This window comes from Bombus flavifrons, chromosome 14 (genome assembly GCF_040668555.2).
Source record: "Bombus flavifrons isolate JBK064 chromosome 14, iyBomFlav1_principal, whole genome shotgun sequence".
NCBI classification, from domain to species: Eukaryota; Metazoa; Arthropoda; class Insecta; order Hymenoptera; family Apidae; genus Bombus; species Bombus flavifrons.
In genome coordinates, this window is record NC_138455.1 from 7,481,836 (window position 1) to 7,505,374 (window position 23,539).

The window sequence follows — 23,539 nt, forward strand, 5'->3', positions numbered from 1 at the left end:
TTCCTGCGAGACGAAGTGCATTTTAGTTCGTTTTAACGGGCTTAGGAAAGGGCGGGAGAGTCTTGTCTGCGGTCAAGTCATCCTCGTAAAGAGGGAAGCTTATGAGCGACGGTCGCCTCGGCTTATTCCATGCTTTTATTCCTGTCCCATTCGGCGAGGTAGTAAACATCAGCGAAGAGGAAGCGGGAAAGCGTGCAACCTCTGAAGAAGATGACGAACGCAGAGGAACGTCACGTTTCTTTGGTGAAAGTTCACGCATAGATTCTGTTCTTCCAAAGACTACGCCTTCCATGATTATTCTGTGTCGTGAAATTTTTCAATTCTTTCTATTTAGAATTTTGTATTATGCAATGGCTACAAATAATATTTGCACACCTCCTTTTTTTTCAATGAAATATATTCTATTAGGTTCTACTATATCATTTTCATAGCACGTTAAATTTTTGTAGTCGTACGAAAGTACCACTAATGTACTTGGACCTAATTAATTAGTATGTAAATGTAATAACAGACACAATGGTGTGTGAATGCTTTTTGTAGTCACTCTATATCTTGTTCCTTGAAACGAAGGAAACATTATCTTTAATAACTTACTTGCTGTAGTCCTCGAATTTTTATTTATGAATCTCACTTTTACTTTAGAAAAAATACTTTCAATATTTTAACAAAATTCTTAGAAAAATCATCCGAACGTTTTTTGTCAAAACCTAGAAAATGCAACAAAAGTAAGAAAACATAATTGCGTCAAATGTGATTCAAAGAATACAATAGAATTAATTGTCAGACGATTGTCCGAGCTTGTAAAATGTTGGGATAATTATTTACGTGGAAATGCAAATACGAAATAAAAAACAATGGAGCGAATAAAGGAAATGTTGGAAAACTCAATCGAAAGAGGAAAATGGTTGTGAATTCCTTCGAACCTATTTTTTTTTTTTGTACGTGGACAAATCCTCATGGACACTCCGCTGCTGCATTAATCGTGTAACAGCAGAGTAGTGTCGGACTCCTACCGACTAAAACTCCACGATGACCATCCTACGCGTGTGACAGGGGTGCTCCAGGAACCTCTTATGAATTAACTTCCGTTGCAACTAAGTCGGTGCGGGCCGCTCAAGCTGGCAACTATTGAGTGCGGGCCGCTCAAGCTGGCAACCAATTGAGTGCGGGCCACTCAAGCTGGCAACTAACTGAGTGCGGGCCGCTCAAGCTGGCAACTAAGTCAGTGCGGGCCGCCTATTTGTTCTCTACGCGTAGCTTGGCAGCAGAATCGTTGGATAATCCATTAATTCTTCATTCAGACAGCAATTTCGCCTGGGACTCGACGCTTAAGTAACTTTCTAATCCTTCCAATTGTTGTACAATACAACTTCGTTTTAGAATTTCTAAAAACTTGCATTATCAACTCGAAACTCAATTATTTACCACAATCATCCACTCAATTCGATGAAATCAATTTTAAAGAAATTTTATCGCTAAATCTTAATTTTCATCTTACACGAGGAAGATATTTAATTCAACTCAAGGAACATTCAGAGCTGAAATATTCTGCTTTACTTCGTAGAAAATCGTACAAACGAGGAATGACGTTTTTTAGTCGGCTCGTAAAACCGATGGAAAAAAGAGTGGAAAACAGGGTGGGTTGGAAGTAAAGGGAGTGAGGATGGAACAGTGACGTAGACCGCAACTATCCATTCGTTCGTCATTTCCAGTATGCTTTAAATATTAAATAGAGCTTGCAGCGCGCCCGTAAAAAGGATTACTCGTGGCCTCTGTGCCCTCTGAAAAAAGGGAGAACCACATACCTCTGTGGGCAGATGTGTGTTTCCAAGCCGTATCAAGATTTTCCTACTCGAATTGCGAAGAAGATTAATTCGTTGATTCTACCTTTGTTACATTTTTCCTGCTAATGACAGGAACGAGAAACAACGAACGAAAAATCGTCGATGTTCTCGATGACTCTTTACTAATGCTATATCTATATTCGTTCCTACGTATACGAAGCTTCCTCGTGGTGGATCTAGTGAACGGGGACATGCAGGAACCTGTTCAGGCAAGATTTTATTTCATGGAAAATATCTGTATTTACAATGTTACATGACTATCTTCCCACTTTGCGGATACACGTACGCGCTGGCTCAATTTACAGCCGCGTATCGAGCCCTGATCCCTCTACGCGCTCCTCCAGCGATGCTTTTTCTAAACGATCGAGTTAGAGACGCTCTTAGAGTCGAGATCCTTTCCTAACACCTCGGGACTTTCTCACGACGACAGCGTATCTACACATTCGTGTTCCAGTTCTCAGTCACCGTCGATACCAATCACACTTCGTGTGACCGCGAAAAATCGACCATTTCCTCGAGCACTACCACTACATCACCAAGTTCCTAACACCTTCGCTCGACCCTTCTCTCAACTCTCTATTGCAAACATTATCGTTTCATCGATATCACATTTATAACATTTAAAGTCACAGACTCGTTTACAAATCTCTTCAGTAAGGTCTCCATACATCGTTCCTTTGCTCGTTCTCTTCGCCCATAACTCCGATCTCCAGCCTGTTGCTGCTGATCGTCAGATTGCTGCCGGCGATTGTGACCTGTTCCTCGCTCAAATCACCATGCAGATGCAGATGAATCTGGTTCTGGTTCACCGTGCTGTACAACTGTGGATAAAGGACCATTGGCGCTGGACTGATGTAATTTTGGCTTGGATTATTATAGTAGCCTTGGTAGTTTGGATTGTAATTGTGTGAGGCGACCGGGACCGGCGTAGCTGGTCCAGAGGTCCAGGAACCGTAGTGGTAACCTGGACTTCCGCTGCCTGTCCCACCGCCCGCGAAGATGTCTGGATCGCTGGTCTTGCTGGGTACCAATGGCAACGAGGTCGACGAAGTTCCGTGACTTGGATACATGGAGACGCAGTTCGGCGTGTACGTGTCCTGTTGACTGTCTGACGGAAGAACTGCAAGATTTGAGACAGACTGTGCAGTTGTTGTTAGATATGTAAGTTTCTGCTGAAGGAATGGATACTTGGAGGCTGTGACTGAGGTTGAAGCGTGGTTGAAACGAGTAAGTTAGTCGAGTGGTTTTTATATAGAGGATATTTCAGATATTTCGAGAAAAAAACATAGACGTCTCTGGTTGTAAATCAGGACAACCGGTGATCTCGAATTGAACGTGTTAATTGATCCAGATCGTTAGAGTAATAATTAATTAATTAGAACTTTGTATTGTACGAGATAAAGATCCAAGATACACGGATCCAGAGAACAGTTGCGAATGCTATTTGCAACAATTTTAGAAGAAAATAATGGATTAATAACCATAGATATTAATACTTCTACAATTTTCTAGCGCGACCCTCGTTGAATTAAATGGTATGAAATCTAAGTCTGACTTAGTAGCTAGTGTGTGCATAGTATGTATGACGTAACATATAGAATATAATAAATAGAAAATGAAATATGTAATAGAAGGTATAGTTGGAGAGACAATGCAGATATTATCAAAAACGTATTAATATGAATATTCGTTATGCAAGTATAATTGATGAGATTTGTTGAATATGTGAGTTCTTTACTCATCTCAATCTAAGGTTTCAAATATGGAGGTTTAATAATATCCTTATGGTTTTTCAAGTTTATCTAGTTTTCCTGTACCTGGGTGTCTTTGTATTAATGAGCGGATGTGTACGTATATGTATATCTAGAACTAGAAGTGTTTGTTAAGAGATTAAAAGTGTTCTGTTTGAAGCGATCAAACAGGTGTCAGCAATTTCGCTGTGATAACAATTATGAGCGACGTATGTGAGAATCTGGCAAAAATAACAAGATTATACGAATTATTCGTATTTTACTGGTGTTAACAAGTGGTTACGTCACACAGAAGAGGAAGAACGCCTTCTTGGAAAATATTCTGCGTCACAACAGCGTAGAGATGGCTACATATCAGAATTTTCCTTTAGATATGAATGCCAATCGCTGTTTTGTATTTAATCCTTTTACAGTGTAATAAAGTAATGAAAATGTTTAGAACGAACAATTTGAAAAACAATTGTTCCTTTATCTACGATTTTAAATAAAATTTAAAATTACTATAAAATCGCTATATCTGATGGTTTGCTTTCGTGCTATACACTGAAAGGATTGAGAAATATTTTGGTACTAACCAGTGGGTAATGGTACCGGTTCCGTCGTGGGATGATGAGAAAGGGCTTCCCCTGGATACGAAAACGCTCCTCCAGGAATCGGCGAAAACGAGCCACCACTGCTTACTGGTGGAGCTGGATAAGAAGATGCTGCAGATGGGTAAGTCCACTCTGCAGCAGCCGTACTCGTATCTGCAACAAAAATCATTACAATCCATTAGAAAAATTCTTTAATAATCATACTGTGATTATTTATGCGAATTCATATCGTTATGAGAATAATTGAAAGAGTAAATTTGTTATATCTATTATATTTGAATATTTTATATATTTTTGCCAATTATGTGCATTTTATGTATGTTTGTACTTTTGTATGTAGGTATATATTTCTCTATATACCTTTATGTATCATATATATGCAATCTATGCATATTCGCACCTTTAAATTTCCCATAAGCGCATAATAATTCGCAGTGTATCAACGATATTTCTTAGTATACCGACAATGAGTACAAACGTTGGATACTTTCAACTTATAAGACGGGATTCCAAGGAGAAGACTCATAGGCGATTGACTCGATTCTACGCACTGTTTGTAAAATGGTAACGGTGTTCTGAGTGAGTAACTCCGTCAGATTAATTGAAATGACTCACGGAGTCGAAGTATGCCGGAAGTCTAAATGATTGCTACAAGTACACGTTAATTGGTCACGGATGTTTATACAAATTCATATTTTCATGAATGCAACTAAAAAATTGGAACTTTGGGAAGCAGAGGCAGGGACTCATTTCGTTCATTAAATATTATAACCAGCCTTGCAATTTTAACAAATTTAAAAATGCAAAGATGCGTAGAATACATATAATAATAGGCAATAGTATATCAAATATCTAAAATACATTTGCTGCTGAACTGAATTGTAAAAAACAATCGAGGTTATTACTATCGAAATTTTCTAAAATTCAAAAAGGAAACATCGCTGATTACTGATTAATTACAGATAATTTTTCATTTTCATGTAACATACAAAAGACAAGTACATTACTCACGAACTTAGCTACTCGATTTATAATTTAACACTCCATACTCTGGATATTTCACGTAGATACACATCTTTTCATATTATCCTCATTTTTACAATTTAAATTCCTCAAAAAATGAAAAAACATCTGAAATCTATCCATACTAATCGGACATTTAAAAAGTACGTGACTTTTCGCAGGTCCAGCGTAAAAATCACAAGGTCTACGTCATTTATACCAAGTAATTATCCGATATTAATTATCATCTCTTGAAATATTTATCGCAGAGTACGCGACTTCCGTCGGACGTGCAATGAATTTCCAAGTACCTGCCTCCGCGGTAATGACGAGACGAGCAACCGGTAAAAGTTACGGAAATACAGAGAGGAAAATATCGTACGCTGAGTCAACGATGATTCGGCAAAATTATTACTCGCCATTATTCCGTCGAAGCTGAACGCGACTGACTTGTGATTATGAAATACGTATTCTCCAGAGATCGAGAATAAAGTTTCACGAAAAGAACCAACATCGACACACAATATTTCACTCCCCCCTTTTTTTTATTCGTCCTCTCAATTGGCCGTTTCAGCTTTCATTCGACATCTGTAACACTATAGTCTGCTTCCTGTTGACCTTCGAGTATTTATTCAATGATTCGATCATTTCTATTGGTCGTTCTATTTTATTAAAAAAAAAAAAAAAAAAAAAAGGAAAAGATTATAAAACGTTATTGTATCGCGTACGATACGAGGAAACGTTTAGGAAGTCAATCAAAGAGTTCAAGGAACTTGAACTTCACAGGTTTGTCTCATGTTTGCAGAGGTGCATACGTGATGACTACAATATGAGAGTCGTTCACTAGCGGGAAGACTCGGTGGAAAGCCCGGGCATTGATGATTCTCGGCGGATAGTCGTCGGCCCGATGACAAAACACTCTTTCTCAAGGGCGCGTTCGTCGCCCAGCCACTTCCAAGAAGAACTATTACAAGGAAGTAGTTTCGAAAACTCCGGATTCTATATTGTCAAAAATTTTCGAAATCTTCTACGTTTTGTTCTCTACAGAGACATTTCCTACAATTGGATTAATATTATTAGCGAAATTTTACAAGTCACAAGTTGCAATTTAGAATTTAGATTAAGCATATAAATATGTACATATCCATTCAACTATAGTGTTAGAAATATGTCAAAGTAGATATTAAGCAAATTTGCAACTAACGGAAAATAGTTAATTTCCACTATACCTGATTTCCAATAAAAATGAAAATACGACGAAGTTACGCCTATTATGCATTATTGTAAATACAAGGAAAGATCTTCGAGTCAGAGTCAGATTTCACCAGTTCAGTCAGCTTGGCAAACTGTGTTTTACCTAAACGTAAAAAAAAAATACGGTTCTTACGAAATTAGGTATTCCACTCTACCAGATATGCCACAAGATTTTCCTGTTTGAGTGAAAACGGCTGATTCGGCCGAGCAGATCGCGTAGCTGCAGAATAAAGTCGAATTTTACAGAGATTTGACTCCGATTTCCCGCGGCAAATCGATAGATTCGTTTTACTCGGTCGACAATAAGCGAGAAACTTACATTTTACAGTGCGAATGGAAAGCAGGAGAACCTTTCGGGTCAAGGCGGGGAAGTCGCCGAGAGAATTGATTAGAAAACCGTCGATTTTAATAGGCGATAAATCACGGGTTTCGCCATTGACTTGAACTGCACGCTTCGTAATCCCGTGTTGGATTATGAGGGGCTGCTGGCCGCGCAAGAAACAGACGGCGGTTTTGTAATTAACGGTTGCTAATTCCCTCGTAAACCTACGGACAGGCCTTTACACTCCGCGAGCCAAGTCAAATTATTTAACCTGTCGAGGCTGAACTCAATGGCAGCAGCCTCTTTAAAACGTTTCCTGTATTTTACTTTGTTGCATTAGAGTGTCGTTTATCGAGAAGTCTCGACGTTTATGGCTTCCGTGAAGGATTAAGCGAATCTCACGTTTTCGAGCTGATCGCTTCGACACTCGAATATTGTCAGTCTATAAATTATACGACTTATATGACGTATTTTGAAACGCGTGGGACATATTAGAATTAACACGCTGGAATTTGTGAATTTTCGTAGTGGAGCTGAACGTGTCAGTGTTCTCAAATATTCTCACAGTCAATGATTTATACGAGCTATATAAATTCGCAAATTCTTAATCTTAACAATTGCGACAGAATTCAATTTCTACGAACTTGTCTGAGGACAATTGGCAACTAAAAATACACTTCGATAAATGAAGTTCAGATAAACGGCTTTTACGCAAACAGAGTTCTATTGTAATCGCGAATCGACTAAAATCTTATTCCAATAAAGAAAAAGCGTTCTACTGGATTGCGATAAACACGAGCTCGATGAAATATTATAAGAATCTCGGAAGCTAAGCTACTTCCTTACCGAAGAATTTCCTTGTCAGCTACGCTTTGATTCTCGAGGAAGGCGTTCGAACCGCCACGCCGTAAGATCAGGTCGAGGTCGCGGGTGGAAGATCCGCTAGCAAAACTGTCGTTACGCCTACCGACCAGAGAAGGTCGAGGTCGTTTCGGAATTCTCAAAAGGGACCGCGCACCGTGGGGATGGGGGCGTGCGGGTGATTACCGAAAATGGCCGTGTATTTGCCGCAATTACCGGAACAACGGTAACAAAACAAAGCACACCAGCATGGGTCGACCATCTGTTGGATAATAGTCCATTTCGAGCCTCTTCAGGGAACAGGCTAGTTCTATGAATCATGAAAAAGAGGAGATCGAACTTGCCTTGAGATCCGACCAAGGAAGATATCAGGTGGATATTTGATCATTTTCTATTCATCCTTAATCACACATTGTCGATCTCTTGAAAAAATTTCATTTACACACTGAACCACGGTACCTGAGATTAATCGTTAAAGGAAAAGTTTCTATGAATTACGGAAAAAAGAAAAGAAGGAGATCGAACCTGTCTCGAGATTCGATCAAGAAAGACGTCAACTGTGATATCCAATCGTTTTGTATTCACTTTTATTCACAATATTGTCGGTCTCCTGCAAGAATTGAGTCATACACTGAACCACCTTGGCAGATAAAATTAATCGTCAAAGAGAAGGTTTCCATAAATCAGAGGAACAAAGAACAAAGTTGTCTGAAAACCTTTCCAAGCATAACATCGAATGAAATATTCATTTCATTGGAAACATTATTCCCTATTCGCTCCTGTTCCCGAGCTTTGCATTGTTTCTAAAAATACAGTCGCACACCGAAACATCCTCTCCAAGATCAAGTAGATCAACGAATAATAGATTAAGAAGCGGAGACAGATCACTGGTATGACATGAAATCGTGTTATTCTCGACACTCGGGATTTCATAGTTTCATCGTTTCAACCGCAGACACCAGAGATTTGCAATGTTGAGTAAGGACAACTTTGCGGATCGAACTTTCCCATAGACCATTTCCATTTATCGGTGATCTCGATGTCGTTACAGGGTTGGTCACCGCGCTCGATCGGCAAGCAGACGACTCTTTGAAGAAATCATAAGGTGTAACATCGGCGTTGATCCTGACCAAAGGAACGCACGAGTCCTGACCAAAGGAACTCCGAGTTGTTTACTACTTCCTTCTCTTCGTGTCTCTCTTCCTCCTTCCCTGGATCTCTGTCCGTAGCTCTGCGGGTGTGAAACCACAGTGAGGTGGTTTTGGTGCTTAGTCTCTCGACCAGCCATCTACTTAACGAACCGTCCATCGACCGCCGTCATTTCGTCGTTTCTCGGTTTCTCTCCCACCTAACTCTCCACCCCACACCGAGCTTCATGCTACCGCTAGCCCGTTCCTTCGATCGGCTTCATCTTCTTCTTCTTCTTCTTTCAACGATCGAGTGGTCTGCCGATCATCTATTCCACAAAGAAAGTGGCAACACGATAGTAGATACTTTGGATCGTTTCCATTGTTGGTAACTAACAAGCTGCATAGAGTAGGATATAGTAAGGGTTATTTTAGTCGCCTAATCTCCAACATCTGAACCATTTCTAGACTAATAGTACGCTACGTCCTAAGATAGCTTTTACAGCGACTGTTGAAAATTTGATTCTTTCTAGCATCGTTGAAGACACTACGAGATTATAATTAAAAAGCTGCTAAAATTATATCGTTCGTTGCTTTGTTAGTTCTTATATAATTTCTCCTCGCTGACTCGAATAACTCTACCTTACTCTCCCAGAGAAGTTGGGACACTTTTGGAGTTTCAAAGTCTAGAATACCAGAGACAGGAGACAAAATATCCAAGGAAATTGTCCTTGACACGTTTTAGGCTGCTGCTTTGTGCACCCTAACCTTTGGCCTGCGCCAAGAATTTCAACCAAGCGAACTCTCTAGTACCAAAGTGCAGAAGTATGAACGTCCACGTCTTAGCCTGAAAATACTTGAGCTTCGAACGTATTTAGAACATGGGACATTTTGAAAGCGGAATTTTAAATTGCAAATAGATACGAACTTGCTGGAGTCTGGGAGTTTTTAACCAGCGTAGAAAAGAAGGTTTGGGGTCGAACAGAGAATATTTTCATACCAGAACTTGGAAGTGGAAATAAATGCTGCCTTGTTAGAACTTGGAATTCTTTAGTCAGTGGACACATTGTGAGAAGTTTCGGAATCGAAAAGAGAACGAACGTTACGAACAACGTCGAACAGACGAAGCCGTGGGGCTTCGTTTCCCACCGAGATAGATGCTCGTTTGGTCGTGTAACGTAAGTCGATATTGCGTCGTCTCGATATTCCTGCTCGACACGAATGTCGACACACGCTAACCGTACGTGTATGACACATATCAAGAGGCCGCGTGTACACTGGTAAACCCTGCATAACGTCCATAGAGGAGAGAGAGAAGTCTTACGCATACGAGCGGCCAGGAAACTCTTGTTGCCTTGCGTATCGCTTACCATCAGCGATTTCTTCTTATACACCGAGTATCCTGTCCCGAGGATAGTGTTTCCCCTCGATGACTTCGGGATCGCGAGCAACCGACTACCATCACGATCGTTATTTGACGTCCTTGCTAACTCAATAATCTACGAGGAAAATCATTCTTTCCATTCCTCTCCTAATCTTCTGACCTTACAACTTAGAATCGGAACTACAGATCGATGTATGCAGCCTATAGTCTTGTGTCACGATCTATTATAAAAAAGAATCAAGAATTTCAAATTTAGAACTAGAGATCGATGTAGTATATCGTATGTGTGTCCTGCATGATGCGATGTCAATAACTTTTTTCTAGATTTATCACGTAAAAATCGACTTATTTCACGAAATTCACGCTGTTCGTTCGAAATGTTGCTTAAAAGTGAAGTATCGAAAACCGTGTTAAATTAGTGACTCGCATCGATCAACTTGTATGACGCGAGATTAGATTCAATCTTTGGATACAATAGAAAAGAAAGCTGATAAAAAAGATACCGACTGATCAGTCTTAGATCGGTTTTACCACGTGAAGATCGTTGACTTGAAGAGAGAATTTCTAGAAAATCCTATCGAAAAGAGTATTACTGTGTATTCCTAGGTGCGTATCGTTGTATCTCTAAATATCCTTTAAACGCGTAGAAATCCGAAAGCTTCCGCAAAAAAGGATAACGAATCCACGATTGATACAACAATATTCGGTATTATTCCCACACGATGTACGACGATTGAAGTTGTAACACACGAAACGTGAGAAAGTAACAACGAATCTGGAAGAAACGCGAGACGAATGGCGAAGTTGCCGGTAATTTGCAGAAGGACCATCCACGGTTCGTCAATCTCTCAAAAGTAGGCGGCTTTCGACGACGGTTTCAATGCCCATCCACTGCTAATTTCGTTCATCCTGCTTGCGTTTTCGCGCTGTACTCTCCGTTCTTCGTTATTTTCCATTCATCTCTCCATTCATCTCCTCGAATCGTTCTGAAAGAAGAAAATCTGTTTAACAGGGCGTCGGCCGCAGAAGAGGCGAGTTTTGCACGCACGCATCGCCGCAATTTGCTCCTGAAAACGAACAATAGCGGCACAAGGAGTCTCCGGCTCGTTCGACTGCGGAGAAAAAGATCTCGGGACTCTGTTCCACCTTTTCTCTTTTTTCTTCGTTCCGCAGCCGCTCCTTCTGTTTTTCCCCTTTGTCCCGTCGCCTTTCAGGAGACGCCTTTCGCAACTTTCATTCGAGCCTCTTCCACACGCGCCGCGTAATTTCGAGGGTGAATGAAGAGCATGAATGGAGAGGCCCCATCACCGGTGTGCCCGGAAATTCACGGGCCCCGTACTCCATTTCGATCGATTATCATCGGTAGACACGCGAATTTCCTAGCTTCTTCTTCTTCTCATCCTCTTTGGATCTTCTCGTCGATGCTTTATTTCTCGCGTTATTGTTGTATGTTAAACGCCAAATAAAGTAATTTACGTCTTGTTTTCTCAAAGTGTTTTATGGGTATATGTATTATGTATGCTAAAACTTTTACGAGCGCGAAGTAAGGAAGCAAAACTTTCTGAAATTTCCTTCGCATTACGGTGAAACGCGACTATTATGATTGCATTGATATTTGATAATAATTGAAAATCTTGTGAAAGTTTGACAGTGACAAAGTATTTAAATAATAATTCATTCCATTAATAATCCATAATATTCATTGGTGTCGTTACTAACACCAAGTATATGTTTCACTCAGATAAGTGTGCTATATACGTATTAATGTTTTATGAAATATTTTAAAACTTTTATGTATTTTAGTTTCGAACTGGTTTCAAATTTTACTCTTGCGACAAAGTAAAGAAAATTTTCAAACAAGACACATAATATATTGTTGAAAATCTTCTACGATAAGCGTTCAAATGCTTTTATGAATTACTATGTATAACATATCCTCTTTGATTATGGAACCATAGAATTTGATTGTTAAACCCTGAGACACTCTGAATAATCAAGATTATTTTTAGTTCGACGTTATATCGAAGGCCTGTACGACACAAAAATATAAGAGTCGTCAATTACCTTGAAGAATTTCAAAGAAGATGTTCGCGTGCAAGCAGAATACTTTGCGGGTTCGAGCCACCATTCAATTTGGCATGAAGAACTGAAAGGAGCCTTCCAAATCTCCATCACATATATTACATTTTTGCGCAAAATAAACAGATTTACCTTAAGGAATAAGAAAGTATCTACCTTTTATGTTGCTGCAAGCTACGAAGGGAACGCGAGATCGCGAGATTTCAACGAAAGCGTCGTCGATCGGTGGTAATCAATTGATCACGGGTCGATCGGATGGTTGATTGGCGTTCAATTAAGGTTCGACTGGAAAAAAAGCAGGTCGAGGTAAAGACTCCTCTGGACATCTCCGATACTTCACTTAGTTACCATCTGTCGTGGAGAGCTCAAACGAATCGTCAATTGTTACCTCGCTTCTTCGCATCGTCTGTCTTCGAATACGCTTTTTCAGGAACCAACGACGCTCTTAGAAAACTGTTTTCCAACTTTGTTAAACATCAATCGACGCCCGTGCTGGATTTCCGACCGACAGTTTGCTGAACTCGTTTCTGCGCTATTTCGTTCTTTGCCGAGATAATTATTACTACATTAGGATTAATGTTTTTAATGTTACAGGTCGATGAATTCATCGTAGAATTGGCTAAATGATAACAGATAGATTCATTTAAAGATACAAAGGATACGTTGAAATCGTACGACCACATAGATGAGATTTCTGACTGTTATAGGATGTTCTTCGCGCGAGAAATTAAGTGTTGCTTGAAAAACTTGCTGGAATAACGAGTAGTTTGGGAGATAATTACATGCAAAACTTCAAATAGATCACCTTATATATGAGACATTGAGATTGAAAAGTGGACTAAGCCAACGCTAAATAATCTGAAAAGAAATACTATACGATTGACGATGGAATCATACAGATCTTTTAATATAAATCGAAAGAGTACCATGAAACCCTTAGAAATATTTGAGAAAAAGTAACGTGTGGTAAGTGATGTAGGAGCTAAAGATATGGAGCTAATACGTTAAGTATCGTGTATAGTAACCTAAAACGTAATAAACTGCACGAGTCAGAATGACCCGCCTTCACCGCTTTATGATACGCTTTATTGGAATGAATTAATGCTATATAAACCGTTGTTCAGAAAAAGCATGGCTTAATGGATTTTGCTCTCAATGTAAGTACATACATACTTGTGTATCGAAGAAAATGAATAAAATTCATGGCCAGGAGGTTCCTTACAGCGAAGACTGTATGGTTCGATCGCGTTAAAGAATCCTCACCCTGATGTTACAGTTCACGCCCGCCGGCGTAATTCAATTTGGCTCCGTATTGTTCGACATCTAACGAAGGAGAGGAAAAACGAAGAAAAGACGGAGAACTGATAGACGACCAAAATCGTCTGCAGGTAAAATGAGAGGATCTCTCGAGATCGGGACGAAGATCCGTGCCCTCTCGAGCGTGGATCACGTAACTGCCTCCACCTCTTCTTCCCCTTCTTCTCCCTCGACTTATTCTTGCCTTGCTTAGTCTTCTCCTTCTCCTATTTTTTTCTCCTCTGCTTGCTCTCCTTCTCTCTCCGGACACGATCCAGCCAATGTACCTGAGATGTTACGAGTACAGGAATTTTGTGTAACGAAAAAAAATCTGGCCAGTATGGGCTTCCTTTCGATCCTAATTCGTCTACCTTACCGGTACTTCCGTTCACCATCTCGGTGGTTCTTCTCGTGCTTTTCTTTCCCTTCCTCTTTCCTTCAAATTCGTTTCACTTTTCAATTCTCTCTATAAGTACGTCTCTTTGCTTTTTTCGTAACGTCGTGATTTATTTTTCCAATTGTTGCAGATATGATGACAAATTAATTTCATTTAGATCCTGGTTGAAAAGCTTCGTGGAAAGAGGAATATAAAACAAAATTGCATGTTTGAGTAACGTGATACTTGAAAAACTTTGTTTTATGCCTACAAAATACAGGACATTCTGTGCTTTTTCATATTTATAAAATAAACGAATCGAATAATTATTTAATCGTCTGAATACAAAGTATATTAGACATTATACTCTATATATGTACCGTAAATCTATTTAATAAACTTAAGAATTTTATAATTTAATATAACATTACTTGAAACAAAAACTTGAAAGCCATTCTACACAGATAGTATAGTATGTCCCATATTATAAAACCTTCCGTAACCTAATTGGTTGAATTTACAACTAACCATTTCTCCATTTTATACGCTTGCTAAGCTTTATTGTAAGTTAATAAACGTAAATATGCGTTTGTTAGCGATGACCCTGCGAGATTAAGATTTTTGCATGAGAGTCGGACAAGTCAGCGAGATTAATGACGACATTAGCATCCCTGGAATTTCCGGGCTTCGAAATCGCGTCGACTATGTAAAGTCGGTCTTGAAAGTGTCGTGGGTGGTCTTAGAGCGGAGACTTAGTCACAAAAGCGGTTGGACTTCAACGAGATCTAACAAGAATATCAAGAAGAAGAAAGGAATCATCTTGTTGAAATCATAGCGAAACAATTTTCTTAGCTATGTTTTCGCGCCATAAAATCATAAATTTTTTTACTGACTTTATAATTTCATTTTATTTAAAATGATCAGAATCAAAGACTTGATGGCAAGGTCGTGATTAGAATCAAGAATGAATACCAGACAGCTACGACCGGTTGAGAAATAGTATGGTAATTCGTTGTGAGGATTTCTGCGAACGGCAGGACATTACGAGAAACGTGGTGGGACCTTTAAATCCTTTTGCAGAAGCCAACATCATTTACGGTTTGGCCAAGTAACGGGGAGGAGCGCGAGACGAATGGAGAATGAGGCGAGGAACTCATTATTAAATAGAAGCTTCTGCTTCGTGCGAGCGTATCTGATCTCTTACTGTACAAAAGCTCTTCCCTTTTTAAGCACTGACACTCCTTTGTTTCTAATGTTTTGTTATTTTTAGATTTATCAAAATAAATATACAATAGAATATTAACTGTTGGAACATCGATTACTGCAACATCGATTAATGGAAAATCTGAGAGTGGTTTGGAAAGCAGAACAGAAACTGAGGAAAATCGGTATATTATTATGTTGATTATCTTTTTTCCCTATTTAATATTGTCTAATGTTTAGAAAGTAACGCGTGAAATATGAAAATCAAACTATTCAACTCTACCTCTTGCCAATTGCTCAATTTTATCGTAAATGTATAATTAGTATCGAATACCTCAAAAAATATATATGTAGCCATAAATTCTAGGGTGTGTTTTAAAAATAATGTCTCGAGCGGTCAAACTTCTGTACTTAAAAAAACTCGATATCAAAACAAATAACAGTTGTAAAAGTGCAGCGTGTGAAAATTTGCAATTTCCTTCTAGGACGCGATGCACCAAGAATTCCTCAAAAAACAATCGAAACACTCGATTCAATGAGATAATCCTGGAGCAGTCTCGATGCTTTTTATCTCATGATGAAAGAAACTGTTCCAAATAAATGACTGTTAATGGTAAAACGCGAGATGAACGTGGTCGGAAGTGCAGTTTTCCGTTTCTTCAGTCGACTAAGCGCTTATTATTGCAACAAGCCTAGCCGTCTTTTTATATCCAAGATTTTCGAGAGTTTTTGCTCCGATGTTTCGGTAGGATGACGATCTCGGGAAGCGGGATCCTCTGGATCGTGAACTGCTTTCTCGCTTCGCTCGTCCGGCTCAATTCTTTCTACGTTTCGAGCCGGCGGATCGACCTCGATCGATTTGCTCGAGATTGTCCCTCGATCATCTCTCAGATCGATTCGAACGAGTATCCTGATGATTGCCGGACGCCTCGAATTTCGGCCAGTTCATCCATCAGCCAGCCAATCGATCCACTTCAGAAATTTTTATCCACGCTGACTTTCGCAATTCGTTTACAAAGCGTGTCATTATTTAGAGAATATTGTTTCTTGGAAGCTATCTTTTCTATCGATTTAATAGTTTAACAGTGGATTAAAACGATGGCGTGCCGCAATAATTTTGCTGTAAAACTTGAGCCTTCCAGAGCTGAATTTTCTTGAGCTGCGAAACACAAATTCTTCTTATATTTCGTACATATCCATATTCATACGTAATATCCGTATATTTTCTGATATTTCTTCTTTTACAAAAATTCTATTTTCACTAAACATCTCTAGAAATCAGCTACATTCTTAAAATACCTTCAAACGAATTTTTCAGTGGTAAGCAGCCGGGGACAGCGTACGTCGAACGAGCAGAGAGCGTCGTGGGAAAAGCGTGCATGCGTCCGGGGCGAAGGGTTCGATTCAATCCACCCTCCTCCCAAGAGTAGCCCTCATGCCAAAACTCGTCTATCTCATCCTAGATTCTCAACTCTCTCTCTCTCTCTCTCTCTCTCTCTCTCTCTCTCTCTCTCTCTCCACAATCAAATAAATTGTAACAACTCTCTCTGACAAAGAACAAGAAAAAAAGAAAGAAAAATAGAAAACGCGATCTTCCGATCTTGAACAACAAGGATCTTAGATAATAAAGACAAAATAGAGACACCAAATAATAAAAAGTGATTACGCTCTGTCGCTTATTTGAGTCAGCTTGTCGTCTACTGGATGTTTATCTACTGGATAGAGCGATCAAACGCGATCGAATCACGAGGCCACGAGGAACCTACTTCCGGCTATCTCCGGAAAGCACCTCGGTTGGATCCTGAGCATTTGAAAGGGGGAATACATGGAAACGAAACGTTCCATTCGTCCCGGTTATTATCGCGGTCTTGGCCTAGCGGTCACCACGGGTTTCCTTGAGTCGTCCGCCAAGTGCGCGCCTGATTGGACGGACACGAAGGATGTCGTGTCACCAGGATACGCGATAAACCGACAGGCGATAAAGTTCACCGAGCACCGCAGCCCAGGGATTTCTGAAATTCCATTTTGCGGAAGCCGAGGATCTCGTCCAGTTCTCCTTCCATGATCCTGAATGTACTTATAATGGCTCGCAAAAGTATATCAACACTTATAGGAAGCTCTTATGAACATATATTACGTGCATTACATGAAACATTAAAAAATTTCATTAGCACTGTAATGAGGCACGACTACTATGGCTGTGTATCGGTAAAATTTGAAACCAATTCGAAGATGTACGTAGAGGTTTTAAGATACTTATCGCAAGCACGTACTTTGTAAAGATGTATTATTTGAACGATGTATTATTTTGACGCTGAAGTATTTGAACAAATATTCGATTATTCGCTGTATTAACGAGCCACATATTCATCCTTAGCAATAATAATAATAATACTGCGTTTAAGAGCAGTATTCGTATTATATGCTAATTCTTCACTAACCGTATGTTTGCAGTGAATGTCTTGTAACCTGTACACATTTTCAGGTTTCAGTTTCAGGTTTCAAGTTAAACTCTTTCATACGTTTTATATGTAATATATGTACAAAGTTTTCTACGCTAATTGTTGAAATAGCTTTTGTGAGACACCGAAAACCGAAAAGTACTTAAATCTTTCCTAAAGCTGTTTGATACTTGGAAAAGAGACTCGTTGAAACTTTTCATTCTACGGATCATTTTTTCTTAACGAAAGGGAAGATTCCATTCAGGAAGTGTGATGTCCTGTTGCAACGTACGAAGGGTGCGTTTGCATGAATTCAAAATAGAGTTCAGTGATTGGTCGACTGCGAGCAGGGAAATAAGTAGCAAGGCGCAACAACGGTCGTGGCTGTCTGGGACGACGGTGGCGACGGATTTACGAGTTTAATTAAGTTCTGCGGTCGCGTTCGTCATTTCGGTGAGCATCGAAGCCTCGTTTGCGACCAAGTTTCCTTACTTACACGCGTCCTGACTTATAGTAAGCGAAAGGAGCGTTAAAATTCCCACAAATATGTGCAAAGTATACGAAGGAACTTTTTCAACTCTTACGAGGCTAATGGTACGATATGTGCCAAACTAACTTCTAGAAGATTATTGGGTTACTATAATTTTTCTCAAGCAATTCACCTAATGGAACCCAGAACCCAGTACCTCCAACGAACCACATTTCACATTCTGCAGTTCACAGTCTGCAACGATACATCGACGTATTTCAATATTAATTACAGCTAAAAAGATCCTAACTTTACGAATGTCTGTGCACAATACGTAAAAGCGATTACATTAACGTTGAAAGGAAAATTCGTCTGTAAAAAACTAAAAAAATGAAGCCAAGTATGCTTGATGCATTAAAATCTCCACAAATTTGTATATACCAGGAAACATATTTTCTGAGAAATAAGACCCAGGACGTCGATATTTTCTTGAATCATTGTGAAAATAAGAGCAAGCCGATTTTCATAGTTAATGATGTACTTAAAGAGGGTGTTGATTGCACGTTTCCTAATGTGTCACGGATCCTTTAGAGTTCCCGCGGCAAGTTTAAGCTTGTACGTTAATAACCTGCTGATAGAGCATGATAGGGGTTGGCGTGTTGCGAGGGAGACTCGCGAAAGGAGTGTGTGTGACACTTTCCTAATTGCCTGGCAACTTCTCTGCCTCGCACCCCTTTAAGAAAGGTAACCCTTTCCCCGGACAGACCTCAGACGCTTCGAAGGCGCCGACGTGACGAAGAAATTTAATCAACCACACGTGATACCAGCCGCGAGAATTAAAAAGAAGTACCGCGCTCGAGAGAATGGCAACTGACTTTCCAGATGAAATTCTATGCGAATCCGGCCGCAGCTTGACATTAAACGACAAAGGCCTCTCTTCCTTCTCTTTCTCTCTATCTTATTATAGCAGCAGAGTACCGTTTAACTAAAATTCCCAACCATCCCAAGGAGGAATAATGATTCCGTACAAGCACGCACTAGCCTTCCATTAAGCCCCGTCGGACAAAATCTTCGTTCACGAGTAAGAAACACGACAATCATCAGTAGGTGGAGAAAAAGGCAGAGAAACGAGCAGAGAGGTAGCCGTGTTTTCTGCCACGAGTGGAGGCACGTGGGAATCGCGAGATTCGAAAATCTTTGCCTCCTTCGTTTCCCCTTCGCTTCTTCAACTTTTCTATCCAATTACCGGTAAATAGATACACAAATATATTTATGCAATCTTTATAATCGAAGCTTCCGGGTATGAGTTGCGTTTTTGAGGAAAATAGAGGTCACAAATGTAAAATATCGCGAGTGACGTTTCCTGCCTGATAAATTCTGCAGCGAAACTATCTCTCCATCTAATCTTGAGTAATTTAAATACACGTTTCTGTCACTTTCTGGAATATTTAGGAAATATTATTGGCATTAATCGCGAGGGCTGAATTAATTATGTTAAATCAACGTAATAACGAAACCAATGTTATTTGCCCCTTGCAGAATATCGTAGATTTTTCACCTACATATTTTCAATATGTTGCAATCTATCAGATTACTTCAACCATTTTTTCCAATCATTTCATTCTGAAACTCTTCTGTCTAGTCGTCGAATGAAATAAATATCCGAAAGTTAATTATCTATCGTAACGTAAAATTAAGAAATTTGCAAAAAGTGGATCACTTTAATCTTTAAGGAGCACACTCGTGAAATAACTTGATGCGACGACAAACTGTTCCTCTCCCTTTTTATGCATCTTGCCTCAAAAGAATCTTGACTAGTTTCGACACTAAACGGTAGAAGACATTGTCTAACATAATTTAACGTAATTCCTTGCTGTTGCCCGTTTCTACGTTTTCTACGACGCGACGTCTCGAAGAAAGCAGCCGAGCGAGCAAGCGAGACAGATCCACCGCTTTCGGGTTGCGACTACGAGTAAACGTCGAGGCAGACAGAAGAAGTGAGCGGAGAATATACAATCAGCGTGATTGTTTGACACCCCATAATCAGCATCCTTACCCCTACTACGTCAACAGCATCTTTGTCTCTCCTGTCCTCTTTATTTTCTCTTCTCGCCCCTCTCGTTTCGACCAACAGGCAAGAGGACTTGCAACCTTCTTCCTTCGATTCTCTGCACCAGCTCTTCAGGTACTCGGCCCGCTTGCCACTGGCAGAGCCTTATTACCCCGATCACGACTCGAGATGAGACTCCAGGGAAGAAGACGAGAAACGGACACGGTTATATTATAAGAGACAGGAATAACGCTCGCTTCCCTTTTTTCTTCACCTGCAGAACCCTTCTAGCCAAGATTGTTGCTGTATGAGTTTGTTTCTGGTGCGTTTATGACGAATAGAAACGTGTACTGTGTTCGAGATTGGAAAGAAGGTTGGCGAGAGGAATGCTACTCTGATTGGTACACTGGCTCATGAAAGTATTCCAATACTTATCATAGGAAATTTTTATGCCCATATCATATGTGTTATATTTTGGAATTTAATTAACACTGTGATGAGAAACAACTGTCATGATTTTAGTGGTAAAAACATAAATGATTCCATTCGTTTCGATTACCTACTTAGTTTATCTAAAATCTTGTCAATGAAGTTCCAATCGAATTACTATAGTCGTCAATATACTATTGTTAATCCATTATTTTCCTACAATGCTTGCAAACAATCACCGAAAACTTTTTCTCTATATTTTTAATCGTTACCTTGCATACAAAAATTTCACCGATTAATCGCTTCTCTGTGGTGGTAATCTATGGTAATTCATATGAATTATCATATTTTCTATGAAACTAACAGGTGTTCCAATATTTGTAGACAGCGATACATGTCTCTTGTCCTTGTGCCATCCTAACAGCCACAATCTTCTTAGCCACAAATAGTTTGCATCTCGTGATACTTCATACAGTAGAAAGTATGTATTACCATGTTACTCGTTTGTCGAAAACAAATACAGAAATTTCATCTAACCTAATAACTAGAATGCGTGTTTTGATTTATAGAAAGTTTAAATGCGCAAACATGGATGGAACGCGCACAATACTTGCAAAAGTATGCAAAATATCCAAAGTGCTATCCTCGTTATAATATTCAGTGGATGGGACGAATCTTTCCCTGGGCTCTGGCTCTTTAACTGCGTTCATAAAAAACTAAATTTGCATAAATACACGCAGTCTACTAATAGCGTTGAAAGTTTCCTCGTCTAGTCAGGCACGGCAGTTTGATTCATAGTCCGTAAACGTGGCTGGCCGAGTCACGATCGACAGTGATCATGTAGGTGAGATTTAGAGAGCAATCACGCGAAGGAGAGACCGGTGGCGGTGCAGAAAGAGAGACGAAATGGCGAAGAAGAAGAAGATTACGAAGAAGATGGGGAGCAAGAGGGAGGAATAGAGGTTCGATTCAACAACGTCTGGCATCGCAAGCGAACCGAGCCCGAAACAAAAGGAGGAGTTCGTGCCAGCAGCGAACGGCAAAAACAACATGGATCCAGCTCTCGATCGATCGATCGCTTCTCGATCGATCCCTGGTATTACGCAGACGTGCACGTGAGTCGTACGTGAGTGCACGGGCCTGTCTTGTAGGTTGTACCGACTGTAAATTCAGCGGGGATCACTGAATCGGTGGCCTGCCTCGAAAACACCGAAGAACAGAGAGACTCGGCTACGATGGGAGGAGACGATGAGGAGGAGGAAGAAAATTGCATCCACCGACGCTCATTTCGCACTCTGAGCTCATTCGTACGTGTGCCGGCCCTTGCATCTGCTCATTAGGCGTGAAGAAAGAGAAGAGCAAGAGAGGAGAGATGAATGAGCGACTGGTAAAGCAAGCATTTCGCCTGAGATTTCCATTCATGTGATAGGCGTGAAAATACTTACATTACGGGCGAACGATCCCGATCGTGAGTCCAAAAATGAAATTTTCCAAACCCTTTGAGGGGTCGCCAAAGTAACTTCTTCGTGATTTTATTGCTTGTAAAGCATTGGCAAAAGAAGTCGTAGCACATACTCTTATTTTTCAACGAAGGGTTCTTTTTCCAAGTGTTTCTTTAATTGTATCAAATTTTTGTAATCAGATTCGGTAGTCTTGATATTACGAGTAAAATTTGTAAAATTGTTAAAAGGATAAAAAAATACATGTTTCGTGCCAGAACTAAACAGAGAAACAAGTCCGATAATATGATATTAATTGACAAAATGCTAAATCTCAAAACCGTTTCCCTGCGAAAGATAGGAAGTGCGACCTATCCTGTACTTCCCCTGTAATCTTCATATAACATGGTTTGGTCACAAACGGTGGGTTAAAGAAAAGATGTAAACCACTGTCTTGCATGAACCAAAGAAGAATGGCGAGGGAAAGTTCGCTTCCCCAGATGAGGTAATTACAATGGTGGCCGATCCAGGAAGGTGACACGGGTGCAGTAAAGTTGGCCCGGAAGGTAGCGCGATCGACGGAGAAGGTAGCGGAGGTCGAAGAGGAGGAGGAGATTAGGGCAAAGAGAAACCGCAACGTAGCTTCAAAGAGGTCTTGCCAGCTAGGGGCGCGTCTACTTAACTTTGATCAGGTCGAGACCGCTGATGCGAGACGAGCCATGCAGAAATAAACTGGCTGCCGAGTTTCCCGCCTTTTTGCATCTTGAATTATCGACTCTTTCGATACCTTCACTGGCCTCGAAATATTTCTTAAAAAGTTACCGCTTAACCTTGTCAGATCAATTTAAACCATTTCCAGAAATTTTCGAGAATTTTTTCCATCTAGAGGCTATGATTCATGGTAAATGATGAAAAAACGAAGCAAACGGTGGATAAATCTGTTTACTGAGCACAACGAGAATGTAACAATGCGAGGACAGGACACTTTTGCCTCGTGGTAGAGAGATCCAACGGTGAATCGTGGCGGAGATCAGCGAGAGAAGAGATGGAAACGGCAGGTTGAACAGGTCGTTATTACGTTGAATTAGAGGGTGCAGAGCCGGAACGAGGTATGAAACTATTACCTCGCGAAACGGCAGACCTCCCCTCCTCTTGATCCCTCGCCATCGCCTCTCCTCCTCCCCATTTTGATAGAGGAGAAGGGGTTGGGTGGGGTTTGTGCGTAGTTTCGAGTCGCTCCACGAGCCACGAGGATGCTGGTCGTGAGCGAAAGATGATGATGCCCGAAGAGTATCCGCTATCGAAACGAAAGGAGCAAACAGACCGGAAGACACGGCCACTATCTTCTCGCACTTACTCGATCGAACTAGCGTTAGAATCTAAAAAATGTGAAAGAAAACTGAAGAAAATTCACAAGTCACAAGTTAACGAATTTCGTTGCATGGTTGGAAAGAGTTTTACGTGACTCGTAGGATCTCATTAAAAATATTACAACAATTGTGCAAGTAGCTCTGATAATTAATTAGCCACGTAGCTTGGATATTCTGATTCTAACCGATCCGTTTCGTCTATATTTGTAATCCACCGTATCGAGAAATCGGAGGAAACTGTCTTATATC

The 23,539-nt window shown here is 40.2% G+C and overlaps 1 protein-coding gene across 1 annotated transcript in view; it reads right to left on the reverse strand.

Moving 5' to 3' along the window:
• Nucleotides 1-2,058: 2,058 nt before the first annotated feature.
• The window catches only part of LOC138186850 (protein lozenge), a 37,616-nt gene continuing 16,135 nt past the window's right edge, over nucleotides 2,059-23,539 (reverse strand). Inside the window, exons 5-6 of the mRNA XM_069127097.1 lie at nucleotides 4,171-4,341; nucleotides 2,059-2,964 (exon numbers count right to left, since the gene is read on the reverse strand). Of these exons, the coding sequence (XP_068983198.1) occupies nucleotides 2,495-2,964; nucleotides 4,171-4,341 (641 nt within the window). The 3' untranslated portion in view covers nucleotides 2,059-2,494. The remainder of the gene's footprint in view (nucleotides 2,965-4,170; nucleotides 4,342-23,539) is intronic.